Source organism: Galeopterus variegatus, unplaced genomic scaffold (genome assembly GCF_000696425.1).
Source record: "Galeopterus variegatus unplaced genomic scaffold, G_variegatus-3.0.2 Scaffold1753, whole genome shotgun sequence".
Lineage (NCBI taxonomy): Eukaryota > Metazoa > Chordata > Mammalia > Dermoptera > Cynocephalidae > Galeopterus > Galeopterus variegatus.
Window position 1 is genome coordinate 284,640 of NW_007727864.1, and position 20,035 is coordinate 304,674.

General features: G+C 38.9%; 1 protein-coding gene across 1 annotated transcript in view; it reads left to right on the forward strand.

The window, feature by feature from the left end:
* Positions 1-8,596: 8,596 nt before the first annotated feature.
* Positions 8,597-20,035, forward strand: part of LOC103595376 (cytochrome P450 4X1) — a 51,788-nt gene continuing 40,349 nt past the window's right edge. Inside the window, exon 1 of the mRNA XM_008578760.1 lies at positions 8,597-8,773. Within this exon, the coding sequence (XP_008576982.1) occupies positions 8,597-8,773 (177 nt within the window). The remainder of the gene's footprint in view (positions 8,774-20,035) is intronic.

The following is a 20,035-nucleotide window of genomic DNA, read 5'->3' on the forward strand; positions in this document are numbered from 1 at the left end:
AACGTTCGTTTTCTGAAAAGATAAACAAAATGACAAACCATTAATTAGACTAAGAAAAAAGAGAAAACACCCAAATAAATAAAATCAGAAATTGAAGAAAAGATGTTACAACTGATAATGATCAAAATAGAAAGGATCATTGTAGACTATTGTGAACAACTACATGCCAGTAAATTTGAAAACCTAGAGGAAATGTATAAATTCTTGGACACATATGACCTACCAAGACTGAACCAAGAAGAAATAGAAAACTAAAGAGACCAATAATAAGAAACAAGATTGAATCAGATGAGATTGAATAAAAAGTCTCCCAAAAAGGAAAAGCCCAGGACCAGTTGGCTTCACGCTGAATTCTACCAAACATTTAAAGAACTAATCCCAGTACTTCTTAAACTATTTTTAAAAATTGAAGTAAACTTAATTTATCCATACTCATACTATGAGGCCAGCATTACCCTGATACCAAAACCAGGCAAGTACACAATGACAGCAATACAACTACAAGCCAATATTCCTGATGAATATAAATGCAAAAATACTAAATAAATTATTGCAAAGAGAACCCAACAGCACATCAAAAAGATTATACACATGATCAAGTGGGATTTATCTCAGAGATGCCAGGATGGCTCAACATATGCAAAGCAATAAATATATGTCACATCAACAGAATGAAAGAAAAAAATACAATAATCTCAATAGACAAAGGAAAAGCTCTGAAAAAATTCAACATCTCTTCATGATAAATACTCTCAACAAATTAGGAAGAAGGAAAGAATTTTAATACAATAAAGACTATACATGACAACCCCCTAGTTAACAAGAACTGAAACAAGACAGGGAATTCTCACCACTTTTATTTTACTTAGTACTGGAAGTCCTACCCAGAGCAATTAAGCAAGAGAAAGAAATAAAAGGCAATCATTGGAAAGAAGGAAGCCAAATTGTCTCTGTTTGCAGATAACATGATTTTATAGACAGAGAAATGTAAAGACTCTACCAAAGCTCCAAGACCTGATAAATTCATTTCAGTTGCAGGATGCAAAGTTGACAAACAAAAATAAGTAGCATTTCGGGCTGGCCCGGTGGCGCACTGCTACAGTGCGCCGCTTGGGAGCAAGGCGGCGCTCCCACCGAGGGTTCGGATCCCACATACAGACCGGTTCCCGCTCACTGGCTGAGCGAGGGGCAGGCGCGGCACCGAGGGTTGCGATCCCGTTGCCGGTCCCGGTCCGGTACGGGCGCGACACTGAGGGTTGCAGTCCGTTGCCGGACACGAAAAAAGACAAAAAAAAAAAAAAATAAGTAGCATTTCTATGCACCTACAATGAACTGGCAGAAAAAGAAATCAGGAAAGTAATTCCACAATGATAACAACACAACAAAATAAAATACCTAGGAATAAATTTAACCAAGGAGATGAAAGACATCTACAAAGAAAACTATAAAATACTGATTAAAGGAACTAAAGAAGAGTCAAAAATTGGAAAGACATCCCATGTTTATGGTTTGGAAGAATCAATATTGCCAAAATGTCCATACTACCCAAAGCAATCCACAGATATAATGCAATCCCCATCCAACTACAAATGACATACTTGTCAGAAATAGAAAAAATAATTCAAAAATTGATGTGGAACAATAAAAGACCCTGAGTAGCAAAGCAAACATAAGCAAAAAGAACAAAGTGGGAGGCATTACACTCCTTGACTTCAAAATATACTACAAAGCTGAAGTAATCAAAACAGCATGGTACTGGCTCAAAAACAGACACATAGGCTAATGGAATGGAAAAGAGAATCCAGAAATAAATTGATGCATCTACAGCCAACTGATTTTTTGTAAAGGAACCAAGAACATACATTGGAGAAAAGGAAAGTCTCTTCAGTAAATGGTGCTGGGAAAATTGAAGATCCATATGCAGAATGTTGAAAATAAACCCCTATCTCTCACCATATACCAAAATCAACTCAAATGTATTACAGTCTTAAATGTAAGACCCAAAACTATAAAACTGCTAGAAGAAAACACTGGGAAGTGCTTGGACATAGGACAGGGCAAAGATTTTATGAATAAGACTTCTAAAGCACAGGCAACAAAAGCAAAAATAAACAAATGGGATTATACCAAACTAAAATCTTCTGCACAGCAAAGGAAACAATTAGCAGAGCAAAGAGACAACCTGCAAAATGGTAGAAAATATTTGCAAATTGTGCCTCAGACAAGCAATTAATATCCAGAATACATAAGGAACTCAAACAACTCAATAGTAAAAAAACAAACCATCTGACTTAAAAATGAGCAAAGACACTGAATAGGCATTTCTCAGCAGTTTTCCAGAAGCTATGTGATGTGTGATATGATGACAGAGTTGGATGCAGAAGCAGATAGAAAAATCCAGCTGTTTTCTATGAAGCCAGACATTAAAGAGGTTTGCAAAATGTAAAACAATGCCACTCTTTTCACTAAATATTTCTGTTTTGAAAAATATAGTTATTTTTCATGAAAAATGTATCACTTATATTAGCATATGTAACATTTATTGTTATGTTTAATTAATTGAAAAGTATTTTTTTAAAAAAGACACACAAATGGCCTACAGGTATATGAAAAAATGCGCAACATAACAAATCATCAGATAAATGCAAATTAAAACCACAATGAGATATCATCTGACCTCAGTTAGAATGGCTATTATCAAAAAATCCAGAAAATAACAAATACTGGTGAGGATGCAGAGAAAGGGCACCTCTTATACTTTGTTGATAGGAATGTAATTTAGTACGGAAAACCATATGGAGGTTTCTAAAAAAAAACATAAAACTACCAGAATATCAAGCAATCCCACTGCAGGGAACATACCCAAAGGAATGGAAATCCACAAGTCAAAGTATACCTGCACTCCCATGTTTTCTACAGCTCTATTCACACTAGCCAAGATTTGGAACCAGCTTCAATGTCCAGCAAAAGATGATTGGATAAAGAAAATGTAGTATATCTACACAATGGAATACTACTGAACCATAAAAAAGAGTGAAATTCTGCCATGTGCAGCAACATGAATGAGTTTGGAGAATATTATGTGAAGTGATGTAAATCGGGCATAGAAAGAGAAATACCTCATGTTCTCACTTATATCTAGAAGCTAAAAAAGTTGATCTCACAAAAGTAGGAAGTAGAATAGTGGTTACTAGAGACTAGTAAGGGGATGGGGAGGCAGAGCTAGGGAGAAAGTGATCAATGGACACAAAATTGTAGAGAGATAGGAAGAACATGACCTTGTGTTCTTTAGCAGTAGAGGGAGACTACAGTCAACAGATTACTGTATAACTTCATGTAGCTAGTTGAGAGGATGTTGAACGTTCCCAACAACAACCCAAATGTTTGAGGTGGTGGATATACTAAATACACTAATATGACCATTGCACTCTGAATAAATGTACCCCCATATCATGTTGTACTCCATAAATAGATACAATTATGATGAGTTTATTAAGAAAAAATAAAAATTAAAAAGAAAAATTTTTTTTCAGAGACAGAAGTAGATTAAAGGTTACCAGAAACTGGGGGTAAGGAATAATGAGAAGTTATTGGTTAATGGATACAGAGTTTACATTTAGGATGAGAAAGGAGTTCCAGAAATACATAGTGGTAGTGGGTTTTTTTAAAAATTTTTATTTTATTTTGTCAATATACAATGGGGTTGATTATTGTGGCCTGTTACCAAAACCTACCTCCCTCATCCCTCTCCCCCTCCCTCCCAACACCTCCTATCTGTTCACTTGTCATAACAACTTCAAAGAATTGTGATTGTTGTGTCTTCTTCCCTCTCCCCACCCCAGTTTAATTGTGTATTTATTTATTTATTTTTAGCTCCCACAAATAAGTGAGAACATGTGATATTTCTCTTTCTGTGCCTGACTTGTTTCACTTAATATAATTCTCTCTAGGTCCATCCATGTTGTTGCAAATGGCAGTATTTCATTCGTTTTTATAGCTGAGTAGTATTCCATTGTGTAGATATACCACATTTTCCATATCCACTCATCTGATGATGGACATTTGGGCTGGTTCCAACTCTTGGCTATTGTAAAGAATGCTGCAGTGAACACTGGAGAACAGGTATACCTTCGACTTGATGATTTCCGTTCCTCTGGGTATATTCCCAGCAGTGGGATAGCTGGGTCATATGGTAGATCTATCTGCAATTGTTTGAGGAACCTCCATACCATTTTCCATAGAGCCTGCACCATTTTGTAGTCCCACCAACAATGTATGAGAGTTCCTTTTTCTCCACAATCTCGCCAGCATTTATCATTCACAGTCTTTTGGATTTTTGCCATTCTAACTGGAGTGAGATGGTACCTCAGTGTGGTTTTGATTTGCATTTCGATAGGGGTAGTGGTTATTCAGGATCATGAATGTAACTAATTCCACACAATTACATGCTTTAACATGCTTAAAATGGCAATCCTTATGTTATATATGTTTTACCACAATAAAAAATGAGGAAAAAAATGAAGTACCCTGAAATTAAAAAACAAAAACCAAATTAAAATCAGACAAGTTAAAAAAAATGTGTATACACACACACACACACACACACACACACACATATATAGTCACCCAGCTCTGCCATCCTAAATCTACCAAAGAGCAAAACAAATCTGTGTGGAATTAGCTTGAGTTAGGTAGCTGGGGTATAATAGGAGTAAAAAGGAATAAGATAATTAAACCTTTTATACTTTCTTTTCTTCTATTAAAGGAAAAATTACCACCATGGCTATGTACTTAAAGTAAAACAAATTTCTTTCCTTGTTAAAATAAAAAAAAAATCTCTTCCCCATTCTGGCCTCTCTGTCCCACTGCAGTCCCCCAGTCCAGGCCACGATCATATCTTATCTGAATATTGCAATAGCATTAGAACTGGTCTCCCTAGTGTCAGTCTCACTGCTCCCCCACCCCAATTTATTCTCATAAATATTAAAATTTCAGGTCTGGAGTTAGACTGCCTGGATTCAAATCCTGACCCCATTTCTTAGTCACTGATGTCCTTGGGCAAGTTTCACAATCTCTCTGTGTCTCAGTCTCCATATGTGTAAAATGAGGATTAAATAAATTACCACATGTAAATCACTTAGAATAGTTCTTGGCACTGAGTAAGTACACAATGATAAGTATTTACTGCCATTGCTATCTTCCAGATAACTTTCAGAGTGATCTACTATCTAACGATTCCCTTGGCCTAAAGTAAAGTTTGAACTCCTTAACTGGAGTTTGGCCTACTAAGTTCTCATGATCTGACTTTTGCTCTACATGTGGTATTAGCACCCACACTGCCCTCTGAGATTTAAAGGTCTAGCCATGCTGAACAACTCTCACAATCCAGTTGGCTCAGGCTATGTCATGCTCTGTTCACACAGTTGTCCACCTAAAGGATACCTTCTGACATTTTAAGGCATAGCTCCACTAGACTCTACACCACATGAAGGCAGGGCCTGTTTATTTTGCTTAACACTGCATCCCCAGCACTCAACCCAATGCATGGCATGAGTTCAGTGCTCAGTAAACATCCACTCAATAAATGAACAAATGGATGAAAGCATCTCTTCAACTATGAAACTTTTTCAGCATTTGTTCCTCACCTGGCTAGGGTTCATTACTCTCTCCTTTGCCTGCTATGCAAATCAGCATGGCTTTATATTATGGCTACGTTAAGAGTATATCAGTTCATCTCCCCACTATACTCTGAGGTGCCAGCATGTACCCAGCACAAGGTCTGGGACACAGTCAATGTTCAGCACATGTTTACTAACCGAGCAAATGAGCGAAGCAGAGAGCACTGAGTCTCTGGAATCCCATGTGGAGGACTGCAATGCTATCCTGAGATCCATCTCTACAAACTGCCAGATTTTTAACCATCTAGTTCCATATTTCAAAATACTTTATGTAGCAAAATTCATTTATTATTCGGTAATAATATATTTCCACATTTTAATGGATCAAAGATATGTGTTGCCATACTGAGTTATAATTTCAGTCAAAAGTTACCTTGCCCTGCCTAATTTGTAGACAAATGTATGGTTTTCTGTGCAGTATTAAGGCGGCTCCCTGATGCCCTTCACTTCTTGTCTTTTGAGTCTGATATGGAAGGGGTCATCAGATGAGCACTGGGAGAGGTGCAGGACTCCTCCCAGGCATCTCGCGGGGCTCGTTTCTATCTAGAGGCACCACTACCTGTGTGGCTGGGGCTCTTTCAGCACCTCCCATCCTCTGTACTGTAGCCAAGAAAATTCAATTCAGTGGACATTTGAGGAGGAATGCCAAGACAACAATGGAGTCACTGCTCTGCTTTTGGTCTCCAAAATAGGATTTTTGAGTTGTATCAAGTATTGAAAGCCAAAATAATGATTTTAAAAATTCCTTATTTCCCATTAGCATGCCTTGTTGGAATAGATTATAGATCTCAATCAGGGATAGAGAGAACACAGGCAGTAACATAAGGAATGTTTCTACCCTATGAAATGGTGGTTGCGGGGAAAGCACGCCTCTTGCAGCCTGGTGGACTAAAGCAAGAAGTGGCAGAAGTTGGGAAGCCAGTGGTCAGGAGAGTACCTGACTTTTCCCCTCTAGGCTAAAATCCTGGGAGTGGGGATTTTGGATAGATAGAAGGTAAAGTTGAGAGCACTGGGGATTTTGGCTTGCTTCCTTTTTGAGAGGAACCAGAGTGAAAACAGCAGTTAAACGGAGAGAAGGCCTGAGCTAACACCTTTGAGCCTCTCTTAGGTTCCTGTGTATAGTACAAAAAGTCCCTAAATTCCTTTGCTATCCACAGAAAGTCATGGAATGGTGCTGGATGGGGACACGTTGGCCTAGAACAGAGGGGTTACTGAATGGACTGCAAAAGACTCAGAGGGTTTCACACCACCAGCAAGGGTCTGGATTGGAGTGGGCCAGCAAGGCAGTACCCGGGCTCTGACCCTCCCAAGAGAACTAACCAGAAGTTCATCAACCACATCCTACTATTCCTGAGTCAGCACAAAGGACCCAGGGGCAAGGACAGGCTAGATGTCACAAAGCTGAGACTAGCCAGAATCCTGAGGGCAGGGGATGGTTCTAAGGTCTTCAGCCCTGTCACCGTGCAGGTACAGGAGGGCACCACATGCCCACCATGACTTGGGGAAAGATCAGGGCCCAGTGGAAGAATCTGAAAAACTAAAATACTACAAGTTACCCAGAAGAAACTGAGTAAACAAGAAAATTCTGAGATACTGTCAAATAACAAGATCTGGTTGAGGAATAAGGGCAGACAGGAGGTGGGAAGGTCTAGGGAGGAAGGAGCTGAAACATTTGCTGTGTGTGGCATTATGGAATACGTGAGGGGCCAGTACTTGGTCCAGATGAAGTCACCACCCCTGGAGTCTGTCTTAACACCTTACCTGCTAAATAAAATTTGACTCCAGACACTGGGGTCAGGACTCCAGCCGGGTGGCTTGAGGGGAGGGGACTGACAGGGAGGAGAATAGGGAATTGCAGCAGAGGTTGGGTTTATTGTTCAGGGATATAAATCCAACACCAGACATGTGCCTGTCTTAGCATAAATAAGTGAATAAATGAATGAATTGTGGGCAATAACTATAAAGAAAGCCGAGAACAGCAATTTGGGAAGTCAGGCCTGTCAAATCTTAGCTCACCACCTGATAGGTAATAAATTCTAAAAACTCATTCATTTTAAATTATTTTATTGTATTTTACTATTATCTGTGCCCTTGAGGTCATTTATGTCTCTTGTATCCAGGTCTGTCTTCACAGATGTGGGACCCGAGCCATCACTCAGGGTCCTGAAATCAGAAAGGCATATGCTTGGTTTAACTCACTGCTGTCCTCATTTTCAAACTGTTAATAAATTTTTAATTCCACGTTTTCATTTTGCACTGGGATCCATAAATTATATAGCAGGCCCTGATTGCAGGTTATGGTGGAAATACTATGTAATGGTATGCTACTATGCATCTGTTCCCTATTCAATGTCCAGTGCCCCGGTACTGGCAACTTGAGATAGCCCATGGTGGACGTAGGTATATCGTGTAAAACATCTACCAGCACGCCGTTGGGCAGGCCACACCGTATAAGTATAATGATCATACACCTCCCCCCACCCAAGCCCCTGAGGGTTTTGATAGAATTCCAGAGCTGGAAAGGTCTTTTTGCATAGCAGTTTATTATTTATTTATGACAAAGAAGAAAAGCAATGGCCTCAGCTTTGGCATTATTTCAAAAATCTACATTCAGCTCTTCCGTGATTACGAACTGTCACGCTTCACATATGACACTCCAGGCGGGTATAAGAAGTCTGCGTGAGTGAAAGCGGGCAGCAGTTGACAAGGGGTGGAAATCCAGGACCACGCCTGCCTCCTCTTGCCCGGCCTGAGCCGCCCCTCCCTCTGCTCCTCCTCCTCCTCCCCCGGGAACAGGGAGCTTCGTGGAGGGCTCAGCGAGGCTGTAGGCTGGGCGACCCCCGCCAGCTCTGGGCTAGAGAAAGCGCACCCTCGCCCCGACCGCCCGAGACCGCGCGCAGCCGGCGCTGCGCACGGCGATGGAGTCCTCGTGGCTGGAGGCGCACTGGACGCGGCCCTTTTACCTGGCGTTCGCGTTCGGCCTGGCCCTGGGGCTGCTGCAGGCCATCAAGCTCTACCTGCGGAGGCAGCGGCTGCTGCGGGACCTGCGCGCCTTCCCCGCGCCCCCCACCCACTGGTTCCACGGGCACCAGAAGGTAGATGCAAGGGAGGGGCGGAGGCGGAGGCTGCAGAGGAGACCGGCGGGCTGTGCGGAGGCTGCTGCCTTCCCTGCCTCCCGAGCCTCCCTCCTGCACAGACCTACGGGGCCCAGCCTGTGGCTCTCAGCAGCTTCACATCACTCTAGAGACTCGCTGAACCGCAGCGCTACAGGGAAAGGGCTCTTTAGTGAGGGAGGAAGCTTTGGGGACTGGGAGGAAACTACTTAAGTAGCCTGGATGTTGAAAAAGAAAGCGAGGTGTAACTCAGGTCTGTCTCTAATTGCTTCACCAATCTCTTACATTTATGGGCTGCATTGTAAAAAGCCTCCACATGTATTGCTTAAAAAATAGTATGTCATTCTACATAATACTTCTTAATAATACTTTTTAATTTTTAATAATACATTTTTATTTTTTTGAAAATATGCAAAATCGAACACAGCAGTTGGCACCCTTAGTCCATTCTAACCAGAGAATACTTGCTTTTCCTAAGATTCTCATGAAGTAGGGAGCAGCCCCAGCTAACCACTCAAGAAATATCGATTGACTGAAATTTGTAAAGTAGAGGGAGACCGTTACATTTGGGTCTCTCCTGTTCTCTAGATCTACTCCCACCCCAGGTTCATTTTTTCATTCATGCAACCAACTTTGAGTGGCAGTTGTGTGATAGGTACTAGGATTACAAAGAGAAAGATGAGTCCCAGCCCTCAAAGGACCCAAGGCAGGTGCGCACTTAGGCCACAAAGAGAAAATGAAAATACAGGGTAATGAGTGCTTTGATAGAGGCCTGTGAGGAAGAGAATCTTGGAGGAAAGTATATATTTCAGTCCAGGACAGGAAAGAAGTTGGGAAGGGCTGAGCAGAATCTTATAGGGAGGGTGTTCCCGTCCTTGCTGCACTTTCTAGTCCTTCTTCCCTAAAGCAGCCACTTTCAACTTTTTTATCTGTATCTCCTGGTATTTAAAATTTTACTTGTAAAATAATATTACTGTATTGCATTTATTACTTTAATAATTTTAGACATCCCGCTATGAACTTCTCTATGACAGGTCATCACTTACAGTTCACCTTCCACTATGCCAATGTAGTTACATTGTATTTTTTGGTTAAATAGAAAAATTAGTATTTATATTATTTTGATTATGTAAATCTTATTTACTGCTGATCTAAATGGTCCCCTTTGATTTTGTTCCTTTTCTCATACAGCTTTCCTCCCAGCCCCCTGGTGTTAACTTCCTCCTTTCCTCATCTGCTTAGTTTTTCAATATCTATCACTATTTTTCAACATGCTTTAATAGATGTGTCAAACACATCTCAATAATATTTTTAAATATTCAAAAATACCAAATAATAAATCTGTCCATATACTTTTGTGGAGGCATTTTTTCCACAGACCTTTCCTCCTGTTCCAATCTGGACTGGTTACTCTTTAGGCCTGGTACACAGATGTTCCATGAGTTCCCGTTGATGCTGGCCTGCATCATTTCTCTTGTCTCCTGGATAATACTAGGTCTTCTTCTGTTTCTGATTTATTTAATTATTTTATATGCAGTTTCTTGGGAATAAGAGAAGGAATGTCAGGTGAATTTTTTGAGCTCCTGAATGGCTGTAAATTTATTCTGATTTCAAACTTCGAATGATAGTTTGGCTGGGTGTAGAATTCTACTTTGGAAATTGTTTAATCTCAGAATTTTGAAAACATTGTTTCATTGTCTTTAGCTTTGGGGATGGCTGTTGAAAATTTGGATACTTTCTTACTCTGTTTTGTTGTATTTATTTAAGGTGTACAACATGAAGTTTTGATATACTTATCTTCATGTACATATACATAGTGAAGTGATTTCTACAGCCAAGCAAATCTACATATCTATCATCTCATATAGCTACCTTTCTTTTTTCCTTTCCTTTTTTTCTCCACCTGTGGTAAGAGTGAATAAAATCTACTCTCTTGGCAAACTCTATATAATATAACATTATTAAATACAGTACTCATGTTATACCTTAGATCTCTAGACTTACTCATCCTATATAACTTCAACTTTGTACACTTTGACCTACATATTCCTTCCCCTCTGCCACGTGCCCCTCCTCAAAGATTTTAGTCTATGTTTCTATGTATTCAATTTTTTTTAAGACTGCACGTATAAGTGAGATTATGTGGTATTTCTTTCCTATGTTTGGCTTATTTCACTTGGCATAATATACTACATGTTCATCTGTGTTGTCACAAATGGCAACTTTTTAAGCCTGAATAATATTCTACATATAATGTTCTATATCTAATAACATGTATCCCACAATTTTTTAGCCATTTGTCTGTTGATGGACACTTAGGATGATTTCACATCTTGGCTCTTGTAAATAATACTGCAATAAACATGGAGGTGTAGATATCTTAACAGGGTGGTGGTTTCCTTTACTTTGGGTATATATCCAGAAGAGGGTTATATGGTAGTTCTATTTTTAATTTTTTCTGGGTTATATGGTAGTTTTATTTTTAATTTTTTGAGCAATGTCCATATTGTTTTCCATAATGGCTGCACCAATTTACATTCCCACTAATAGTGTACAAGGGTTCCCTTTTCTCCATACCTTAGCCAACACTTCTTATTTCTTATCTTTTTGATAAAAGCCACCCTAATAAGTATGAGATGGTATCTCATTGTGGTTTTGACTTACATTTCCCTGTTGATTAGTGAGGTTGACCACCTTTTCATATACCTGTTGGCCGTTAGTGTGTCTTCTTTGGAGAAATATCTATTCAGGTCCTTTGCCCATTTTTTAATTGGGTTATTTGTTTTTTGCTATAGAGTTGTATGAGTTCCTTATATTTTTTGGATATTTAACCCTTATCAGATATACAAAGATACTTCAAAAAGTTTGCAGAAAAATAGAATTAAAAGAAAATATAAATCTTTCCATGAACTTTTTGAAGACCCCTCATGTGGTTTGCAGTTATTTTCTCCTAATCTGGAGGCTGCCTTTTCATTCTGTTGATTATTTCCTTTGCTCTAAAAAAGTTTTTCAGTTTAACATAATTCCACTTTTTAATTTTTGCTTTTATTTCCTGTGCTTTCGGTGTCCTGATCCTAACTCTTCATCCTTATGATGTATCCTTTTTCTCTCCATCTTTGTAGAGTTTTAAGGTCTTCTCTTTGCCTCTGGTGTTCTGAAATTTAATTATGATGTGCCTAGGTGTGACGCTTTTTCATTTATTGTGCCTGACACTTGGTAGACAATCTTTTCAATGTGGAAACTCATGTTCATGAGTTTTTTTATGTTTAATTTTTGTCTTAATTTAGGTTTCCCCAGAATAAGACTGTGAGACAAGGATTCAAAAGCAAGTAGTTTATTTTGGGGATGGCACCAGGAAACTTAGGTAGAAGATTGGGGAGTGAGATAGAAATGGGAGGACAGACAACAGGGTTGTTCTCAAGCAAGTAATTACTATGGATAATGAGTTTAATCCCATTGGGGGACTCTATTAGCCAGTGTATATTCCTTAGAGTTATCCCACCTGAAGAATAAGGGAACTGGGGTATTTTTAAACCAGCTCCTGTCAGTCATTAGTGTAAGGCTGCTCCTGGAGGGTGGGGGGTGAGGTAGGTGTTAAATCCCCAGCATTTCTGGCCTGTTATGCAGGCAGCAAAGCAGGCTCCAGTGGCCAGGGAAAGCCCTCAGGTTAATAAATGCAGGTGCAGGTTATGGTGTGCACTAAAGTGGTAAGGATGGAGAGTTATAGACAATCCCCCAACAGTGAATACTACAATTTCTTTGATATTTCCTTCTCTTTTCCTTCCGCCTCTCAATTTTTCTCTTCTCTCTTTCTGGGACCCCTATCGGGTGGATATTGGACCTACTGGATTGAATCCCTATATTTAAAAAATCTTTGCTGTTTGGTTTTATCTTCCTATAATTTCTACTGAAAACATGTTTTAAAAAAATCTGGCTGTCATAATTTTAATTTCCAAGAGCTCTGTCTTATTATCCAGTTGTTCTTACATCAATTGCCTTATGACACATAAAAACACCACACTAAAACTTAGTGGCTTAAGACAACAACATTTACTTAGCCCATGATTCTGTGGGTCGGCAGTCTGGGCTGGGCTAGGCTATGAGGTTTTTCGGTTCTAGGTTAGGATCAGTTGACTTTGGCTGGGCACCTGCGATTAGCTGCTGGGTTAAGTAAAGGTTGGCTGCCATTTTGAGTGCTTTGGTTCTCTTCCACCTGTTCCATTTTCTATCAACAGACTAGCTGGCAAGCCTGGCCTAGCTCACATAGTGTCAGTTCCCAAGAATAGGAAGAGGGAAAGCCTCAAAATGCAAGTGCTGTTGAGTGGAGCACTAAGGATGTTTGGAAGTCTTGCACACACAGTGAGAACTTTTGTGGAGAGCGTTCTGATAGCAAACCTGTTGGATGACCTGAGATATGTATCTTTCTTCTGTTTCTTAGGGAAGATTCTGCCTTTCTTCTACTTAGGAAGATGCCAGGTGACTGCTGGCATTCTGGAAGCAGGGAAAGAAAGGGAGCTAGAAAATCTAATCACGTGTTAGGCAATCCTTCACCTAATCCCCTATTTTTAGTCCAGTGCTTCACACTTGCCCTCACAATGCTTGGGGTTTTTTTAGTCCCAAAGCCACCTGGTTTAGTTTCTCTAGAAGATTAACCTCTGATCTCTTGTGAAACTTAAGGGATTGTTGCATGGGAAGAGGGAAGAGACCTGGGGTTGAACCAGCTCTTTCTTTAAACTGCCACCTCTTTAAGTTACTGCTCTATATGTTAACATTTTTTTCATTCGACCTAATTGACTTTTTCTAAACTTCTCATTCTCAACTTCTATTTACTCTTTTTCTCACCAGAGTTTGATTTCCATCCCCATGCCTTCCAGAATCTGGAATTAAGAAGGAGCAGTCAATCATGAGTAGGAAAAACTGAAAGTGGCCCAACAAATCTGTTCTACCAGCTACTGAGAGTGATGGGTTAAAGCAATGCTTCTCAAGCCATCTGTGGTGAAGAACCAGTTACCTCCAATCTGGTGTAGACTTTTACACTGATGAAAAATAGTAAGAAATTACAATAATGTCAGGTTGCTACAAAATTTTCTAAACACTTACGCTCAATTTCTGTAATTATCTCATTATGGACTGGTCTGTGGATCATGCTATGAGTAGTACTGTGTTAAGTCTTCCACTCTGATTGTGAATTTCTTTATTCTTTTAGTTCTAATGTCCACTTTTGCTTTATCAATTTTCGAGCTATAGTATATTGTACATACATCTTTTAAATTATGATATCTTCTTGGTAGACTAACCCTTTTTACTTATAAAATGTCCTTGTTTATATCTAGCAAGATTTCTTGCCTTATAGTTTACTTTTTCTGATACTTTAGCAGATTTCTTTTGCTAGTATTTAATGGCATATTTTTTCTGTCCTTTATTTTTAAACTTGTTGAGCCTTTATATTTAGATGTGCCTTCTGTCAGCAGTATATAGTTATTTAATACAGTCTGAAAATTTTTGTCTTCTACTTGAAATAATTAGCCTATTTACATGTTATGTAATTACTGATGTATCACTGATTGTTCAGAGGATAAACCTGTTGAATATTTGGAAAGAACTAAAACCATGTCTGGCAGGCAGTAAGTGCTATATAAGTGTTTGTTAAATGAAACCTAAGTTCTACCAGTAGACTGTGACCACTACAATGTCAGGCAGAAACCTGTCTTAGCTCCATGCCCCCAGTACCTGGTATTCTGTATCTTCCTTTTTTCTGTTCTGTCTATGCTCTTCGGTTTGGCTTTCAGTCACATACCAGTCCACTGTTAAAACAAATCCCATTCTTCACTGAAACCAATGCTATATTCTATCATCTGGTAAAAGATTGCTTCATTGTAGTTTTTAACAGTTTTATCGAGATATGATTTATACATCATACAATACACCCATTTAAAAAGTCCAATTAAATTATTTTTAGTATATTCACAGAGTTATGCAACCATAACTGCAGTCAATTTTAGAACATTTTTGTCACCTCAAAAAAAACTACACATGTGAAAACCTATATCCTCTAGCTATCACTACATAAGTCCCCCTCCCCGCCCATAGGCAATCATTAATCTACTTTCTGTCTCTAAAATTTGCCTATTCTGCATATTTCATGTAAATGGAATCAACATATTGTTTTGTGATTGCATCTTTCATTTAGCACGAAGTTTTCAAGGTTCATCCATACTGCAGCATGTGTTAGTACTTCATTCCTTTTTATAGCTAAATAATATTCCACCTTATGCCACTTTTTCTTTATCCATTCATCACTTGATGGACATTTGGGTTCTTTCCCCTTTTTTTTTTTTTTCCTTTTTGTCTTTTTTCGTGTCTGGCAATGGATCGCAACCCTCAGTGTTGCGCCCGGACCGGACTGGGACCGGCAACGGGATCGCAACCCTCGGTGTTGCTCCCACACCTCGCTCAGCCAGTGAGCGGGAACCGGTCTGTATGTGGGATCTGAACCCTCGGCGGGAGCGCCGCCACGCTCCCAAGCAGCGCACTGTAGCAGTGCGCTACCAGGCCGGCCCATCCACTTTTTGACTGTCAGGAAAAATATGAATATTTGTGAGCAAGCTTTTGTATGGGCATTTGGTTTTACTACTCTAGGAAATTTGTGTGTGGGGGGGTGTATACATACATACATACATACATACATACATACATACATACATACATACCTAGGAGTGGAATTGCTGGGTTAAATGATAACTTTATGTTTAACTTTTTGAGGATCTGCCAGACTGTTTTTCTAAGTGACAACTATTTTACATTCCTGCCAGCAGTGTATGAAGTCTCCAATTCTCTACATGCTTTTCAATTCTTGTTATTATCTGCCTTTTTTTATTACAACCACCCTAGTAGATATAAAGTGTTATCTCATTGTGGTTTTGATTTGTATTTTCCTGATGGCTTATGATATTGAACATTTTTTCATGTTGGCCACTTGTATATCTTCTTTGGAAAAATGTCTATCCAGATCACTTGCCCACTTGTAATTTTTTTTCATGTATTCCAGTTATGAGTATTTCATATATTCTAGGTACAGATATATGATTTTCAAATATATTCTCACAACTTGTGTTTTCACTTTCTCAGTAGTGTCATTTGGAGCACAAAAGTTTTTAATTTTAATGAAGTCCAATTTATCTATTTTTTCTTTTGTGTTTTTCACTTTTGCTGTCATATCTCAGAACCTGTTGTCAAATCCTATGTTTTCTTCTAAGAGTTTTGTAGTTTTAGCTCTTACATTTAGGTCTTTGATCAATTTTGTGTTACTTTTTGTATATTTTGTGGGGTAGTGATCCAACTTCATTGTTTTGCCTGAGGATATGCAGTTGTCCCAGTACCATTTGTTGAAAAGACTATTCTGTCCCCATTGAATCATTTTGGCACCCTTGTCAAAATCAATTGACCATTGGGCCGACCCCGTGGTGCACTCGGGAGAGTGCAGCGCTAGGAGCACAGTGACGCTCCCGCCACGGGTTCGGATCCTATATAGAAATGGCCGGTGCGCTCACTGGCTGAGCGCGGTGTGGGCAACACCAAGCCTAGGGTTGCGATCCCCTTACCAGTCACGAAAAAGACAAAAAAAAAAAAAAAAAATCAATTGACCATAAACATGAAGGTCTATTTCTGAATTTTCAATTCTGTTCCATTTACCTATATATTTATTGTTATGCCAGTACCACACTGCTTTAATTACTGTTGCTTTGTGGTAAGCTTTGAAATCAGGAAGTGTGTCTTCCTGCTTTGTTCTTTTTCAAAATTATTTTGGCCGTTCTGGATCCTTGAGTTTGTATGAGAATTTCAGGATCAACCTGCCAATTTCTACAAAGAAATCAGCTGGGATTCTCATAGGAATTTCACTGAAACTATAGGTTAATTTGGGGAGTACTGCCCTCTTAACAATATTAAGTCTTTCAATCCATGAACATGGGATGTCTTTCCATTTATTTAAGTCTCCTCTAACTTTTTTAACAATGTTTTGTAGTTTTAAGAGTATAAGTTTTGCGGGTTTTTTTGGTTAAATTATTCCTGAGTGTTTTATTCTTTCTGGTACTATTGTGTTTTAATTTTATTACAGATTATTTATTGCATTCATAGTGTTTTATAGCTCATATTCTCTCTTCATTGTAATTAAATTATTTTTCATGTTTTTGAGAGGGCACTATAGATTTGAGATGGTTGACATATCAAGCTAACATTACCAACCCTGCCCATTAACCCAGGTCAGGTTCCTTTCAATGCACCACTCAGAAAGTCACAAGAAAAGGATGGAACTATTTTACACAGACAGTAACATTTTAAGTATACTCATAACATTCCAAAAGGAAAAGGTGTGTGGTGGGAAAGGTCCCTGCAAGACAGGAAATTTCATTTCTTGCTCTCTTCTGGTCACACTGGTCTTCTCACTATTCCTGAAACGTAACAATCATATTCTTCCCTGAGAACTTTGAACAGGATCATCTATGGTTAGAATGCTCTCCCTGAACTTTATTCAAGCTATTGAGCAAATGTTATCTCCTGAGAGAGGCCTGCCCAGACCACTCAAACTAAAATAGGCCTCCAGTACTCTCTATTCCCTAATGCTGTTTTTATTATCTTGGCATTTATTACTCTCTGACACCACATTGTGTACTCTTTAGCTTGTTGGTTTATTATCTACCTACAACTAATATAAAATCTGTGAGGGGAAGGTCCTTGTTCACAACTATAAACCCAGTGCTTGGACAATTTCTGCTGCACAGTAGTAGCTCAATAAACATTTCCTGAATGCACAAATATATTAGGTGCTAAATAAATTCATTTATTCAAAGATCTATTGACTGTATAGAATAGGCCACGTGGTTTGCTATTTTTTTAGTAAGTCAATGAATCCCAGCCAGTATGTGAAACCTACAATGTATGTACAGGGGTGTGTGTGTGTGTGTGTGTGTGTGTGTGTGTGTGTGTGTGTGTGTGTGTACTTGGATGCAATGCAGGAAAAACCTGTGTAGCTACATAGCAAAGCACTTGGGCTCCAGAGTTAAACCTAAATTTGAGTCCTTGCTACTGGTTGCCAGCTTTACAATCTTTGAAAGATTATTTAACTTAGTCTCTAAGGCTCAATTTCTTCATCTGTAAAATGGGAATTGTAATTGTATCTGCTTCACAGGGTTCCTGATGTAAATATTAAATAACATAAAACATGGAAAGCACTAAGCAGCACCTAAATCACAGCAGTGCTTAATAAATATTAGCTATTACTATCATGGGGGCACTATGCATTTTCTGAACATTTCTGAATAATGTTCCCAATATATGTGTAGTACCTATTTCCCAATGTATTTAGATGCTGCTATGGGGATGAAGAAGTGTAAATTAACTTATATATATTACAGAATTCACAATAGCTTTCTATCCTTTTTGTTTAGTTGGGAGTCACTAAAAGTGTGACCAAATATTTTCATGTGGCTGGGGGTGTCCGTGACAATTTTTGACCTAAGCAATCAATACTCATATTAGGATATAATTTCCATGAGGGAGAAGATCTCACCTTTCTTATATTTCTATTTATTTTTTGTTGTAAAATGTTGATTGTACATATTTTGGGGTAGGGAGTTGAATATGTGATGCTCAAATCAGGATAATTAGTATATTCAACTTTATATGATGTAATCATTTTTCTTGTCCCTTTATCAATTCCTCCCTTACCCCCTACTCTACCTCCCACCTTTTCCATTTTTGGTAACCTCAGTTCTGTTCTCTCCTTTTGAAAGTTCAATGTATTATTGTGATTTTTGTATCTTTCTTTCTTTTTCAGCTCCCACTTATGAGTGAAGATATGCAGTATTTCCCTTTCTGTGCATGGCTTATTTCATTTAATATGATTTTCTTAATTTCATCCATGTTGCCACAAATGGCAGTATTTCATTCTTTTTTATGGCAGAGTGCTATTCTATAGTGTATATATACCACATTTTCCTTATCCACTTGTCTGATGATGGACATTTAGGTTGCTTTCAAGTCTTAGCTATTGTAAATAGAGCTGTGATAAACATGGGGATGCAGGTATCCCTTTGACATCATGATTTCCATTCCTTTGGGTTTATTTTCAGCAGTGGAATTGCTAGATCATATGGCAGTTCTATCTGTAGTTGTTCGAGGCATCTCCATACCATTTTCCATAATGGCTGCACCAATTTACTGTCCCACCAACAGTGTAGGAGGGTTCCCTTTTCTCTGCACCTTCACCAGCATTTGTTATTCTCTGTCACTTTGATAACAGCCAGTCTAGCTGGGGTGAGATGATATCTCAGTGTGGTTTTGATTTGCATTTCCCTGATGCTGAATGAAGTTAAGCATTTTATCATGGGTCTATTGGCCATTTGTATATCTATCTTCCTTTGAGAAATGCCTATTTAGCTCCTTCGCCCATTTTTTAATCAGGTCATTTGTTTTTTTACTAAGTTGTTTTAATTCCTTGTATATTTTGAATACGAACCCTTTGTCAGATGAATAGTTTGCATATATTTTCTCCCACTCTGTAGGTTGTCTTTTCATTCTGTTGTTTCTTTTGCTGCGCAGAATGTTTTAGTTTGATATAATCCCATTTGTTTATTTTTCCTTTAGTTGCCTGTGCTTCTTGGGTCATATTCTTTTTTTGTGTGTGTCCTTTTTGAGACTGGCTGCACCGCCCTCAGCCAGTGAGCGCTGTGAGTGCACCGGTCATCCCTATATAGGATCCGAACCCGTGGCGGGAGCGCTACTGCGCTCCCAGCGCCGCACTCTCCCGAGTGCGCCACGGGCTTGGCCCTTGGGTCATATTCTTAATGTCTGCCTCTTCTTACTTCCTTAACTGTTTTTCCTATGATTTCTTTTAAGAGTTTTATAGTTTCAGGTTTTACATTTAAGTCTTCAATCCATTTTGAGTTGATTTTGGTATATGGCAAGAGGTACGGGTCTGCTTTCATTCTCCCACATGTGAATGTCCAGTATTCCTAGCACTATTTATTGTAGAGGCAGCCTTTTCCACAATGTAGGTTCTTGGTGCCCTCGTAGAAGATCAGTTGGCTGTAAGTTTGTGGGCTGATTTCTGGGCTCTCTATTCTATTCCATTGGTTCAAGTGTCTGTTTTTATGACAGTACCATGCTGTTTGGGCTACTATAGCTTTGTAGCATAGTTTGAAGTCAGGGAGTGTTATACCTCCATCTTTATTTTTTTTTGCTCTG